This window comes from Ammospiza nelsoni, chromosome 5, assembly GCF_027579445.1.
Source record: "Ammospiza nelsoni isolate bAmmNel1 chromosome 5, bAmmNel1.pri, whole genome shotgun sequence".
Lineage (NCBI taxonomy): Eukaryota > Metazoa > Chordata > Aves > Passeriformes > Passerellidae > Ammospiza > Ammospiza nelsoni.
The window spans coordinates 49,047,694-49,061,912 of NC_080637.1; the positions used below are offsets into that span (position 1 = coordinate 49,047,694).

The 14,219-nt window shown below is 46.1% G+C and overlaps 1 protein-coding gene across 7 annotated transcripts in view; it reads right to left on the reverse strand.

Moving 5' to 3' along the window:
• Positions 1–14,219, reverse strand: part of ZC3H7B (zinc finger CCCH-type containing 7B) — a 47,455-nt gene that overhangs the window by 21,393 nt on the left and 11,843 nt on the right. The window contains exons 6-14 of one of the 7 annotated variants that reach the window (XM_059473386.1): positions 13,113–13,193; positions 11,601–11,660; positions 10,204–10,246; positions 5,913–6,172; positions 4,101–4,449; positions 3,073–3,179; positions 2,055–2,217; positions 1,808–1,969; positions 772–977 (exon numbers count right to left, since the gene is read on the reverse strand). In XM_059473386.1, coding sequence (XP_059329369.1) covers positions 772–977; positions 1,808–1,969; positions 2,055–2,217; positions 3,073–3,179; positions 4,101–4,449; positions 5,913–6,172; positions 10,204–10,246; positions 11,601–11,660; positions 13,113–13,193 — 1,431 coding nt within the window. Of the gene's footprint in view, positions 1–771; positions 978–1,807; positions 1,970–2,054; positions 2,218–3,072; positions 3,183–4,100; positions 4,450–5,912; positions 6,173–10,203; positions 10,247–11,600; positions 11,661–13,112; positions 13,194–14,219 lie in introns of all 7 variants that reach the window. The other 6 variants (XM_059473384.1, XM_059473390.1, XM_059473385.1 and 3 more) reach the window with 6 other exon arrangements.

The window sequence follows — 14,219 nt, forward strand, 5'->3', positions numbered from 1 at the left end:
ATTTCCTTCTTGAAGAATGTCCAACATTCCTGGACTCTTTTTCCTTCAGGACTGCCTCCCAAGGTACTCTGCCAACCAGGCTCCTAAAGAGGCTAAAGTCTGCCCTTCAGAAGGTGAAGTGGCAAGGTGGCAGCTCTGCTGACCCCTCTCCTTATTTCTCAAATAACTGAAAACTCTACCATTGCATGATTGCTGTGCCCAAGACGGCTTCCAACCATTGTATCACCCACCAGTCCTTCTCTGTTCACAAACACCAGACCCAGTGGATGCCTTCCCTAGTTGTCACCCTCACCAGCTGTGTCAGGAGTTCTCTTCCACACACTCCAGGAACCTCCTGGACTGTTTCTTCTCTGCTGTGCTGTACTTACAGCAGACACCTGGTAAGTTGAAGTTCCCCACAAGAAAAAGGGCCAGCAATGATGAGACTTATCCCATCTGCCTACAGAATATTTTGTCTGCCTCTTCACCCTGGTTGGATGGCCTGTAACAGACTCTCACCTTATTGGCCTTCCCCCAGCTCCTACCCATAACCACTCAAGCCTATCTTCATCATCGTTAAACTCTAGATAGTGAAAACTGTCCCTAACACACAGGGCTCCCCCACTGCCTCTCCTTCCTCACCTGTCCCTCCTGAAGAGTTTCCATTGCAAGTTATTCCAGTTGTGCAAGTCATCCCACCATATTTTCGTGGTGGCAACTACCAACATATCAGTGGTCCAGACACATACTGAAGAGATGATGGATGCCTGCCCCCTCCCACCAGTTCCGTACCTCACAGAGGAAGGTGAAGATGCCCTGATGTTCCTTGAGGAGCTTGGCAATTGTGAGGCTGCTCTGCTTGATCCCACCTAGCGGGTCAAAGAGGAGGTCACGGTTGAGGGTCCCCTTCCTCTCCTCCGTCCACACGTCGATCTCTTCCTGGTGGTACGCGAAGGTGCAGTTATCCCCGTACTTACAGTCCTGCTTGTTAAGCATATCTACAAAGCAACAAACAGCACACACCACCACACAGGCAGGGCGGCCCAGTCAGAAACTAAACTCTCTCTTGTCTTCTCCCACTGCCCACGCCTCACATGGAACTGAAAGCAAGAAAACAGAGAGCTAAAAGAAGAATGAAAAGACATCTCCTCCCAAGTTCACCTCTATCAAGACATTCAGGAGTTAGTGCAAACTACTGAATGGTGACAATCTCCAGTAATGCTGCTATGGGGGAAACTGTCTCATAACAAGAGACCAGCTTTCATTCAGTGCCTGGCCTGAATAATGACTTATCTAACTCCTTTTAAAGCAAATACAGATTAAGTTCTCCCATAGGCCCAGCAGTAAGGAGCCATTTTAGCGTGGCTTTTGCAATCTCCCCACTCATTAGGTACTTTGTAATGACACTGCCTTGGGATACCAGTCTGGTCACACTGCCTGCATGTACTGTGGGATGAGGCGGAGCAAAGCAGCAGGCAGAGAATGCTTTTCCCCAGGCAGAACCACAGCCCGGCCATGGGCAGCTGGGTTGAGTGGGACTAATGTGAGCACATGTGCAGGAGGCAGGTTCTCAGTAAAGCCCATGTCAGCAGAGCAGCTCTGAGCACTCAACTCACTGAGCCTTTGGAACTCTTCTGCTCCACCACTTTAGAAGCTGCCTGCTCTCCACGATATGGCAGCTCATTGCCCTTCACTGTACTGAGCCATCCAGTCCACAGGCTACTGATGGAACAGGACACCCTAGAGCCAGCAGGCAACATCAAACAGAATTTCCCTCCCAGTCTCCCCTGGCACAGCCCTTTCTCAGTGACCAACTGCCACAGATCACCTTTGCACAGATAATAGGATCCTACAAAGTTGGTTTTGGTTGGGCGAGGACGGATCCTCTTCCAGGTCTTATCTTCAGAGCTCTTCAGCCTGCCCAGCAGGATGTCCCGCTTGCACTTGTGGTCCAAGCCTTCCCGATAGGTGTAATCACCTGCCTTGGGCCCTGCCAGAGAGAATAACCCCATCAGCCTGGGGAAAGCCAATTCCTAGTCTGTGCCAGTGCTCTGGTGGCAGAGCAAATGCATCACCTGTTTTGGGGTAGCAGATATGACAGGCTTGTTTGAAAACATGAGTAGACGCCAGTGGGTTCTTCACCAGCAGAGCCGTGTTGGGCATTACTGGTTCTGGCTGGGACAGCAGGTGCTCAGTGGCCTTGGGCACAGCTGGGTGACTCCCTCCACCAAGGCTGACCTGAGTGAAAACACACACACCTCTCTGTTCAGCTCTGCAACCACACAGGCAAGAGACCTCTCCAACCCCTGCCCCAATCCAGTCTCTCAAAACCCTTCTCATTTCCTCTCTCATCATAACGTTCACATCTGAAATGACATTTCCAAGAGATGACTGCAACTTTTTCAAAGAGAATGAACACTGTGGTGTGTTCACGTCAACAAGACAGGACTCTTTCCCACTGGTAAGAGACCTCAGTTTTCTATCACGAGCCACAGAACAAAATGCCCTCCTCACTCCTTCCCATTCCTTCCATCACAATCTACTCTGCAATGAAAGACTTTTAAATCAACCTTATCCCAAGCTACAAAAAACCCCAAACTGCTTATCATCAATCTTCAGGGATATTCACATTGATGTTAACAGGGCCAGCAGGTGACAGGAACTCAAGAATAACTTTTGTTCCAAGCTTACTAATCCTCCCCTTTTTCTCAAAGACTGGAGATACAGGACAGAGGCAGAATATCTGGAGAAGTCTCCTGACCGGGGCAGACAGCAACAAAGAACTTCAGTAGCCTGAAGTTGAAGTTGGCTTACTCTGCCCCATCCTTCAGCATTATGTGGCTGCCAGATCCAGTGGGACCCCGGCTTCCCTGACCCCCTGCTGACCCTACAGTGTTGGTCACACCATGTTTACCTGGGCAATATGGAGTTATGGATAAAAACAAAGATGGGACAAATGTCTTCCTGCTGACTCAGTGGGAATCTTTACCTGCCTTGCCACAACATGGGAGGCAACACTCACCAGGGCAGGATAAGAGGAGGGGCCCAAATTACCTACATTACCCAAGTGACCACTACCACCACCACTACTACCTTGGTTCCAGAGCACCCTGGGACGTCAGCACGGGGCAGTAGCTCACTCACCACTGGGGCTGGTTTTTGGCTGCCAGGTGGGTGTCGCAGTTCCTGAGAGCTAGTTTCTTCTGGGCAAAAGAAGGGGAAAAGAGCCCCACAAAACAAAAACAATCATTTCCCTCTCAGAGGCAGTTCTACTCACAAAGAAAGTTCTACTTTCTTCCCAAAGCATCTGTCTATAATCAGAAAAACTCCAGGAAATGCTTTCTTGTCCCCGAAATCCTACTGAATCCAACTCTTTGCTGCTGAGAACTGGCATTACTAAGGTGGCAACCCAAAGCTGAGGTGAATGTGAGTGTTCAAGTGCTGACTGGCCAATCTCTGCTGTTCTCAAAATACTTTTGTTGCCAATATACTGCAATACTGGGAACAAATTAACCAAGAAGAAGCCCACTTCCCTCCTGAACAGGAGGCAACTTAGTCTTTGCCCACCATCCTCCACAGCTTTTCTCCTTATGACATGAGAGTTCAGAGCTCCATTCAAGAGGACACTCATTGCCCTGAATCCAGAGATGGGAAAGACCTACTTTGGCCTCTACCATTCTGCCCAGCACAGTGAGGTCCTGTACTATCTAAAACAGTCACCACCATTCTGCTCACTTTGTGCAAAATGTCAGAGTCATTGAGAAGGAAGATGGAGGAATAATGCTATAGTCCAGCAAATTGTGCCAAGGGAGGTGTTCTGGACACCAAGGCAAGTTCAAATCTCATCATTCATCATTATACACCTTGATGTTCCTTTCTCCTCTTTAGATTTCACTCCATGCAGGTACTGGTTATCTGGGATAACATACCTAGCTTTTTCTCATTACTTTTGAGCTAAACATTATCAGTCACGCTGTCCAAGACAATTCACAGCTCTCTTCTACATTTATATTCCTGTTCTGCCACATGAGCAGAGAAAGTGACAAGACATACGTCCTCAGCATTGAAGGAAATAATTCTGGCAGCTAAGGCAACACAAAACCACATCACCCTGCACCTACCAATGGCAAAGGAATCCAAGGTATCCAGCGAACTCCTGCTTGTCCCAAAGGAGTCCAGGGCATCAAGCCTTGTATCTGTGTATGGAAGCAGATCCAGGGAATCCAGCGAATCTAAAGTGGAGCTGCCACTTCCTCCTGGTGGGGCCTCAAAGGCATCCAGGACAGAGGAGGAGGAGAGCTGCTTGGTGGGATCCATCACCAGGCCAAAGGAGGCAGGTGGCAGAGGGGTAGAGACAGGGATGCTAGCTGTCACAACTGGAGGCAGCAGTGGAGTTCCCCCCGGAAACACAGGAATCAACTGGGGCATCTCTGTTGGTAGGCTGGTGGGAATGGTGCCCTGGACCAGAGACTTCAGGGGAGCAGAAAGGAGGAAAAATAGTGAATTAGTATTGAGGAGCAAAGACTGAAAAGAGATGTCCTGGTTTTGGCCAGCACAGAGTTAATTTTCTTCTTAGTAGCTGGTACAGCACTGTGTTTTGGATTTAGCATGAGAATAATGTTGATAACACATTGATGTCTGGGTTATTGCTAAGTCATGCTTACTCAAAGTCAAGGACTTTCCATTTCCCATGCTCTGCCAGTGAGCAGGTGCACAAGAAGATGGGGGAGAACATGGCCAGGAGAGCTGATCTGAACAAGCCAAGGGGATATTCCATACCACAGAACATCATGCCCAGGATACAAACTGAGGGAAGTTGGGCAGGGTCACTGACTGCTGCTTAAGGAAGGCTGGGCACTGGTCAGCAAGTAGTGAGCTGCTCTACTGTGCATCACTTGTTTCTCTTGGGTTTTATTCCTCCCTCTCCTTTTCTATTATTATTGTTGTTGTTAATATTGTATTTTATTTTGTTTCAATTATTAAGCTGTTCTTATCTTAAGCCACAAGTTTGGGTTTTTTTCAATTATCCTCCTCACTGGAGAAGGGGCAGGAAGAAAGTGAGTGAGCATCTGTCTGGTACTTAGTTGCTGACTGGGGTCAAACCATGACAACAGAGAGGAACAGGCTCCCAGTGAAGGGCGTGTTGTACTAGCTGGAGCAAAAGGATACCTGGCAGCTCAATCCATCTGCAGACTTTCCACAGTCCTCCCAATTTTTCTGTACTGCAAACAATCTGGACCAGGATCTCTGAGGAGGTGTTGGGATACCTGAGTTCATCAGTCTGCAAGGCAGTGCCCTGCGCTGGGCACTTAAACTAGCTCAGGTTGAGAAACAAGGCAGCTGAGTACACCCAGTGTAAAGGTCAGGGTAATGATCACAACCTGTGGCATCCCTCACCAGGGCTTTTCCAACATGAAAGTCATTATACTGCCTCCAGATCCAAGGTGAGTCACATAAGCAACACTGGCAACTAAAATCCAACATAAGTATGAATACAGATTGTTTATGCAGCTCACAGACCTGTTCAATGAGCTTAGGCTGAGTGCAACCAGCACAAAATACAAGGAGATTAGAGTATGCCCACTGTATAAAATACATCCATCATTCCTGCTTCACCATACTCCTTTTACTACTCTCAGACTTCCTCCAACTTCACAGACATGAGAGACCAGGTGGAAGATGTCAGGGAAGGGCTACCTTGGGTATATTTTGAGAGGCAGCTCCCTGAAGCTGCACACAGCAAAGCATGCTTGGAGGAGGACTCTACATACTCACAGCAGCAGAAATAAAGGAAAGAATGAATGAGTTTTTCCAGAGGAATAGATAGGAGAAAAGAATTACAGAAAGAGAATGAGAGGCAGCATGCACATCTCATGCTCCAAGGACTTCCAAGAAACAAAGAAGCAGCAGACCCATGCAGCACCCGCTGTTACCAGAGGATATGGTGTCCCTTCAGCAAGTGAATCCAGGAGGGAGTCTAGTTCTTCCCCAATGATGTCCCCATCTGTGAAGTCCTCTGTGTTCTCAGGCACTGGCAAGGGTACACAGTCTGAAGACGGAAGCAAGCTGGCAGCAGGAAGCGAGGTGGGCAAGCCCTTTGCATCTGAGTCAGGAGGCAAAGGGGCCTGCCCCTCATTCACAGGGATGGAGGTGGCCACAGGAGCTGGGGGGCACTGCAGGTCCATAGAGCAGTCTGTGATGAGAGAGAAACAGAGCCAGTCACCAGGAGAGCCTCTTGCAGGAGACAAATAGAGCACAACATGGCAAAAACAATATTGTACAACTCCATCAAATCACAAAAACCAAATATGCCAATTTTCTGAGAGGAGAGGCTCTACTCTGAAGAGTACTTGCCCTTTCATTTTTGTTCCCACTCTCCAATGGCTCACCAAGAGCTGAAATACATTCTAAGGGCCAGTGCCCAGTCTGACTGTCAAGATTTGGCAGGCACCTACAGCAACCAAGAACAACACCAAACCTGTGGCTGAGCAGTTACCAAATTCATTATGGCCAGGACTAAAGGCCAGGGACACATAATGCAATTTCTCTATAACCTTCCACCTGGTGTTTTTCTTTAATGTTCCTCACTAATGCATTTGGCAGAGATCACTGCCTTCTCTACTCCCTGGAGCTTTGATATCCCAGCTGAAAGCTTGCTTACTTGCACACCCCCTCTAAAAACCCAGGCATCCTAAATGGAAGAAGACAAAAAACACAAGGCCCTGTTGAGAGGAGAGTCAGAGATTGAGTGGTGAGAACAGGTTGTGCTAACAATGTGTCCCAAAAATCCCCATCAGACTCACTCAGCTGTCTTTGCCCAAGTAAATTCCCTGCTCTTCAGTCCTTCCTGATGTCCAAAAGTGGGAGGTTGCTACTCATTTTCCCCCTAAATATCTGATCAGCAAACATGCCCTTGGGAACTCATGTGAGGCAGGGCTGAGACAGGAAAGAGGTAGTGGTTTTCCCTAATGTTTCTTCCCCTCTCCAGTACACTACTGAAGTAGTAAGATGTTCCCATCATGCAATATAAACCTCTGTTAAGTGAAGTTAAGGTTGCAAGCACATGTTCTTCACAGAAGAGCTTTTATTCTCAAAAAAATTAAAGGTTAAAAAAAAGTTCAAATGTTAGAAATTTGGAAAATGCAGCGTTACATTTGCAGTTCTCAAACCAAGCACCCAAACTACCTTAATTCTGCCCCTGTGCAGATGTCCTGGAATAAAAGAAAAGAAGTAAGACAAAGGTGCTACTTTCTTCATCAGTATTCCATTGGCTGCACTGTAACTGCAACAGAGTAAGGCTATAAAAGCAAGTCAAAGTTTGGAAGGAGAGACAATAGCTTTTATTAGAAAGACTGATAAAATTGGGAAAGAAACTAGACAAGCTTCAGACACAAAACTTGATCCAGCAAGAAATGCTGCATCCTGTCTGTAGCAGGTCTGTTCACTCAGCCTCCATAAGAACTTGGCCATCCCTCTGCATCAGGCACCAGGCGAGTGAGCCCTGTTACTGGCTGCAAACTGAGAGCTTCTTCTCAGAGAGCTCAGCAAATTAGCAATTCCAGCAAACCCCCAAGTCCTGAACAAAACAACAGCAGAGAAGACAAACACAGGCATGCCCCCTTATCTCTAACCTCACCTGGAGCACAGCACCAACCTCTGCAACCTTTCCTCCAGTATTTGTTGTGAATGGTCCACATGGATGGACTTCAGCAAAGGTCACTGTGCAAGGCACTGGAGGCTGAGCCATGACAAAGACAGGGAAGCAGGGGAAGTGGCAAGGAACAGACACAGGTCCCTCTCCACATCCTCAGGCATGCCATTGAAGGCAAACACATGCTGTACCTTATGGGATCCAACACAGGATTTCAGTGTGCAGCTGAATGCATTTCCCACAGGCTGTGCATGTCCTTAGTTTTGAAGCTGCCCCACCAATCAGGCTCAGCTCCAACCCCATGCCCCCTTTGCAATGACTTTCTCATCTCATCTCATCTCATCTCATCTCATCTCATCTCATCTCATCTCATCTCATCTCATCTCATCTCATCCTTTGGTGCAGAACCCCCAGCCACCAGGGAGCCAGCTATCCAGCTTTTCTCATGGCTGGAAGCTTGGCCAGATTCCCTGCAGTACAAAGGGATGGCTTGTGCGTTCCCATTTTTCAGATGTTTAAATCTGGAGTACTGTCAAGAACCCTACAGAGGCCAACAAGAAGTTCAGAACATGCCGGAAGGGATGGGGACACATGCAGCGGGGAGCAAAAGGATGCACAATGACAGGGCCCCAAAGGATCCAGCAGTTCAGACCTTCTCTGAGGAATGAATGAGGCCCTGCATTTTCCACTCAGACTAGGAAGCAAAGAAAAGAGGCCCTCACACACCCTAAGAGGCCCCAAACCCAGAAATGCTGAATGCATGACCAAAAGGCAGACAATAACATGAGACCCCCACAGCTCAATGCATGTGAAGGGCAAGGAAAAGAGCAGGGACCAACAGGTTCCACTACTTGCAAGTGGAAGAGGGAAGATGTCCACTCCCCTCTCCCTGACCACCCAAACACTGTTATTCCTTCAGCCACTTCCTCCCACTCTACTTTGTCCAATTTTTTTCCCTGTCTCTCCTTTCCCATTCCTGCTTTCCTCAGGACACCAGATCTGCTGAACTCACTCACCAGCTGTGATACCCACATCTCACATACTCTCCTTACAGAATGCTCAGGCATCCTCTGCATTCCCCTAACTTTTACTCCATCTTAAAAGAATAAAACAGCTTTCTCTGATGAGTAGCTCATAGGCACACCCACACCTGCTGATTTCTGCCCCTGCCATCACAGTCAGCCCCGCTATTGTCATAAGGCCAACATGGGGCTTGTCCATACACACCCATGAACCAAGTCTGTCATACCAAGCCCCCCCCCAGCTGGTAGCTTCTCTGGCCATACACCTGCCTGTCCCCGAGGGGCAAGCACAGAGCTTTTAAAAGCACTGTTTCTAGCTCTGCTCTCCAAAACAGCAGTGGTTCCCTGGTGCATTAGTTGGCCAATGGCCATACTGAGCCAGAACTGAGCCATGATCTCTCTGCAGGACTGGGCTGAGTTAATCAGATAACTTCAAGCAAAACATGGAGGAAAAGGCTTCAAGAGTCTGCACTTTAAAACAAAACAAAACACAACCACAGAAATCCTTGCTAAAAAACTCTTCTAATCTGAAACTCTCAGGGTACCAGCAGCCACAGTCGTCCTGGTACCACACCATGCTCAAGGCAATTGGATAACATAATTCCAGTGCTTTTACAAAGATTTCCTAGCAGTAAAGGTTCTGTCTGCCTGATCTGCAGTAAAGGTGGCATGCTGTTCTTACACCAAATCCAGATTAGATAAAGAGCTTACTGGATGTGGTCATTCGTTAGTCTGTAGGAGGAGTCCAGTTAATTTTAGTACAGCAAGATAATGTGAAAAACTCTCATTAATTCACAGAACTGGGTCTCATGATCTCATATAGCAAGCAGATACTAAACTGGCATTCAACAGAGAACTAACATGCTTTCCAAAGTATCCTAATAATGAAATTAGTTGTTTTCTATAAAAAGAGCAATTGCTATTTGTGGTATTAAGTCCTCACACTTACCTTTATGCACACAGAGCTACTTCACAAAGGAACAAAGACTGATGTGCTCAGAGGCAGAAGTTCAGTGCTCCAGCACACAAGGTAGCAAGCCTTTCTACAGGGGCAGAGTTAAGGTCACTTGTTTCCCAGCATGAGAAAAGCAACCCTGTTAATCTTCCTTCTCCTCCTGGGTGCCTAACCCTGAACTCGGCTCTCCCTGGGTTCCTCCCAACTCCTTTGTTTTCAATTCTTCCACCTCAATGTCTTGGAGGACCACATGCACTCAGAGCAAAACAACCTTAACTTCACTTTATCTGGACTGTTTTGTCTTGGAGCAGAATTTCAGAAGCTTTGCCAAGAGCAGCTTCAAGAAAGCACAACTGGAGAGAGCTGTGCACCTCAGCAGACCCTTTTAACTCCCACACACGTCTCTCACAGGGCCTGGACAAAAAGCTGGTTTTGCAAGAAAAACACTCTTGCTTTGCACCACTTTTTCCTTCTCCCAGTTACCAAAGTTAGGAGTGTGCAGAAGAGACACAAATGCAGGTGATGAACCTCTCAAGCCTGCCAGCCTGATCACATACCATACTGAAGCCACAAGATATCTGAGGAGGTATCTTTACCTGTTTCAATGTCATCTATTGAGCCCAATCCATTGGAAGTAGCCTGCAAAGAGGATGTAGGAAAAGGGAGACAAAAAATATTGTGAGAAGGTAATCTTTAAATAGACATCCGTACTTTACATATGGGACTCTTCACTACTCCTTCTTTTCCTTTATGGCCTCTTTCTGTGCTGGAACAGTAAAACCAATAAACTTTAGGAGGCCATTGATCCAAGGAATCTATTTATGTTTGCCTTCAGCAGACGACAAATCCTTTTGCTACAAGAAAACCATGTCTGCACAATACCAACCATGTGAGCAACTCCATACATAGAACAGGGTATTTCATGTGTGGATGAGAACACTGTGTCCCAAGTCCCAGGACACATCAATTGGTCAGCCCACTGCATGGGAGATCTGATTAGCCCAATATTACACAACGTTCCTCTTCTTAGTTCACATATTTTGCAATCTAACAACCACAAACTTCTACAGCAAATTCAAAACAGGAAAATGTTTCTGCCAAGACAACTGCTGACTTGGAGCTCAAGGCAAGGAATAAATTGAGTCCATATTTTACAGAAACATAAATAGAGGTAAGTACATGTGCCTTCAGATTAAGCTTAAAAAGGCACAAGTAAAGCATTTGTCTTGTAATATTGCATCTATTACAGTGGGGTTTGCACTATTTTCAATTCTTATAAAAGGAAAGTATTTTGAATTTAAAAACTCGGTGCAACTAATAAAGAAAGTTGACTGGCCTTCCTAGAAAGATGTGAAGCCAAATCACTGAACAGTGAGAGGTAGAGTAGTTCTTTAGTAGTTTGCTGTACAAAATTACGATGTTTATAGTTTTATTGTTTAATTGCCTTAAGGAGCATTGTGGAATACCAAACAGACTGTAAAAACAGCAAGTGCTTGTTGGGACTTTTTCTTGCCCAGTGGTAGACCAAGGAAACCAGAAATTTCTTATATTTTACCTTACTGCCCTGCCCAGCTGGGTCTCCCAGGACAAAACAAACAATACATAAACTATGTATGTACCTTACTCAGTACATCACAGGATTTAATTCTGTATGTTTCTTCAGCAGTTGCACTTTCTGACTTTTACTTAGCATTGTTGTTAGATATTCGAAACTTGAAAACAAAAAATTATTTAAAATGCAAGAGATAGCAAACATCCACAATAACTAAGAAAAATAACCATCATTGGTGATCTAATTACCAACACAAAAATTATGTCCGCTGAAACGTTTTCAAAGAAATTAATTTCTGGGAAATATCCCTTAAGAGCAGAAAACACTAATTGAAACAGTGAAAACTTAAAAGACAGTTATAAATTTGCATGTAAATAAAACTTTAAAGCATTCTAGTGGCACAATCCATAAACAGTAACAACCACAGGATGCAAACTCTACCTGGTTTGATGAATTGATTGAAGTGCCATTACTGAGTAGTGAGAATGTTTCCAACTCCTGCTGCAAGGAAGAGAGAGGTCTTAGAGCAGAATTCAGCCTGTGAATGCTCATGAACTAGGTAAAGCTGGGTTACACTATGGTTTCCTTCCAAGCACTGCCCAAAAATAAAAGTCACCCCGAAAGGTTACTCCACTGTGACACAAGAGTGCACGTTTGTCAACACTGAAAAAGGACATTTAATTGTTCTGTACACCTCAGAACATCCAACCCACAACCAGGAGGCAAAAAACTTCCTTGAGAAACAGATGGGTTTGCTTTTCGTTAAGAAATTATTACTTTGGGAAGCCATTACCACACTGGAGTGAAAGCTGGAACTCAACACAAAAGATCAAAAGTGTTAACAAAATACCAATCACAGAATTTCAAATAATAAAAAGCATTCTAGAGTGTTTAATTTTTAAATTTCTAACATACAGGTGGTTTAAACCCATCTCAGCTGAGTAACATGACAGTGGCAAAAAAGGTGGCAAGGCCAATACAGTGAAGAGCTACAAAAAGTATTTCCACATAAACTTCCCTTTTTTTGAGACAGAAACATTTTGGAGTGTGGAAAGCTGCTATGAGATCAAGGAGTTTTCTTAGCGTAGGCAAATCACACGTGAGGTTTGTTGGGGAGAGGATTAACATGTTACAGCCAGATTTACCCTAAAAGCTCTCTGCAAACCAGATTCCCACCAATCATTCCACCTCATGCTACAGAGGTGCCCCTCTGCAGATGGAACACGCTGTTTGTTTAACACTGCCGTGCTTGGGGCTGAGGATGCAAACACAAACATCAGCCTCCACTACTAGCTCATGTTCTCTGCTCCTGAGAGCAAAAGCTGTGACCAAGGCAGCTTATGGGAGAGCAGCTTTATCCCTGGCAGTGGCCTAACGCCCTCTAGCTCCATCCCAGGGTACACATTTGAACACCTACAGCACCTCCTTGTAAAGTAACAGATCCAGTCACTGGGGTCAATTAGCTTCTGACCAGGTGTGTACCCATTGCTCTCCCAAAGCCAAGCCTTTCCCCCACCACAAAGAAGTGTACATCTAGAAAAGGGGCAGGAACCCAATGCACTACAAAACCAGCCATGCCTCCAAAGCAGAGGATCCCATCCTTCTCATCTCATAACAGGGAGAGGATTGTGATGCAAAACCTGCTTTGGGATCAGGTCACACGTTCCTCTCCTGCAAAAACACAGCAGGCATCTGCTGTGTTGGAAGTTTCTCCTGCAGCACCAACTGGGGACTCAGAAAACATCCTGGCAGTAGACACAGAGCAGCACTGGGGTTAGAAATGGATCAAGGCAAAATGAGTCAGAGGGTCAGGACAAGGAGGGTTGCCAGCAGCCTGCTAGAGCTTGCAGGGTTGTGTACACATGTCTGTAACTGCAGAGCAGCACCTACCACTTCTGCAAAAGTAAAATTTGTACAAGCAAAGGATAGCTTTTAAGACAAAAGAAGTCATACCTGAGGTCTTTTGTATGCTTTTCGAACCCTCAGTCCCAGCTTCTGAGCAAGCTCCTGCCCCAGTTGTGTGACACTTTCATCCTGGGGGCAAAACAATTGATGGGACACTTTCAGTTTTGCCTTTTTGTCACACAGAACAAAAAATAAAGAGGAATGCAGTTATGCACATTGGGCTGCACCAAGCCTCAACTTCAGACAGCAGCAGATAGATAATTTCCAGAACAGCCTCAGAGAGCCAAACAGACTTCAGCATTCTTGTCATTTAGTCCTGCCAAGATGCTGCAGTTGCACCAGGAGTTTTGCCCTACACTCATTCAATGCTGCAGAAAATCAGAATCAAGTACCTGCTTCCAACAAAGCACCCACTCTGTGAAAAGAGGGTTCAGGAGTCCTGCGGGCAAGTTGGCGGAAGGAGCTGCAAAGGCTGGCAGCTGATACAGCTTCCACAAGGTCTCCATGCCTGGGAAGGAACCTGCATGTCTTCCCTCTCTGCTAGCTGCAGAGTTAATCATCAGTTTTGATATGCAGACAGTACCCACTAGCCTGTTTTGCTTGTTTGTTTTTAAAGCTGAAACCGTCTCAGTTTTCAACCTACTAGCTAGAAGGCATTTTGACTGTCTCCAGCTCCAGCTAAACTGCCTCAGCTTAGTCAAGCAGATCTTGAGCTTTCTCTGTTGTGTAGCATTTTACCATCCTCCCTGCCCAGTGTCCATGCCCACTCACACACCACCATGGGCTTCCTGCCCAGACTAACAACCTGCCACAGTCTTCTACACTTATATATCACCAGCAACTGTTTCCTTCTGTTTTCCTCTCTCTCCCTGTTTGCAAAAACATCAGAGTACTTCAACAGTTTTTTCAAAGAAGAAAAAAGGTATCCATCTGGCCAACCTGTTGTGATAGCTCACCTTAACCTCCCAGAATTTCCCCCCTCATGTCCAACCTTGAAGCTTGCCCTCTTCTCTCTACTTGCCATGCTGGTCTTTCCTGTCTCCTTCTCCTTGCAGGTTGAGTCCTTTCACTTTCAAGGGCTGAGAAGCCTCTGGTTCTTCCAGCCCACCATATCAGTAACTTTTCCCTTCAATCTGGAGTGCCACTTTTTGATTG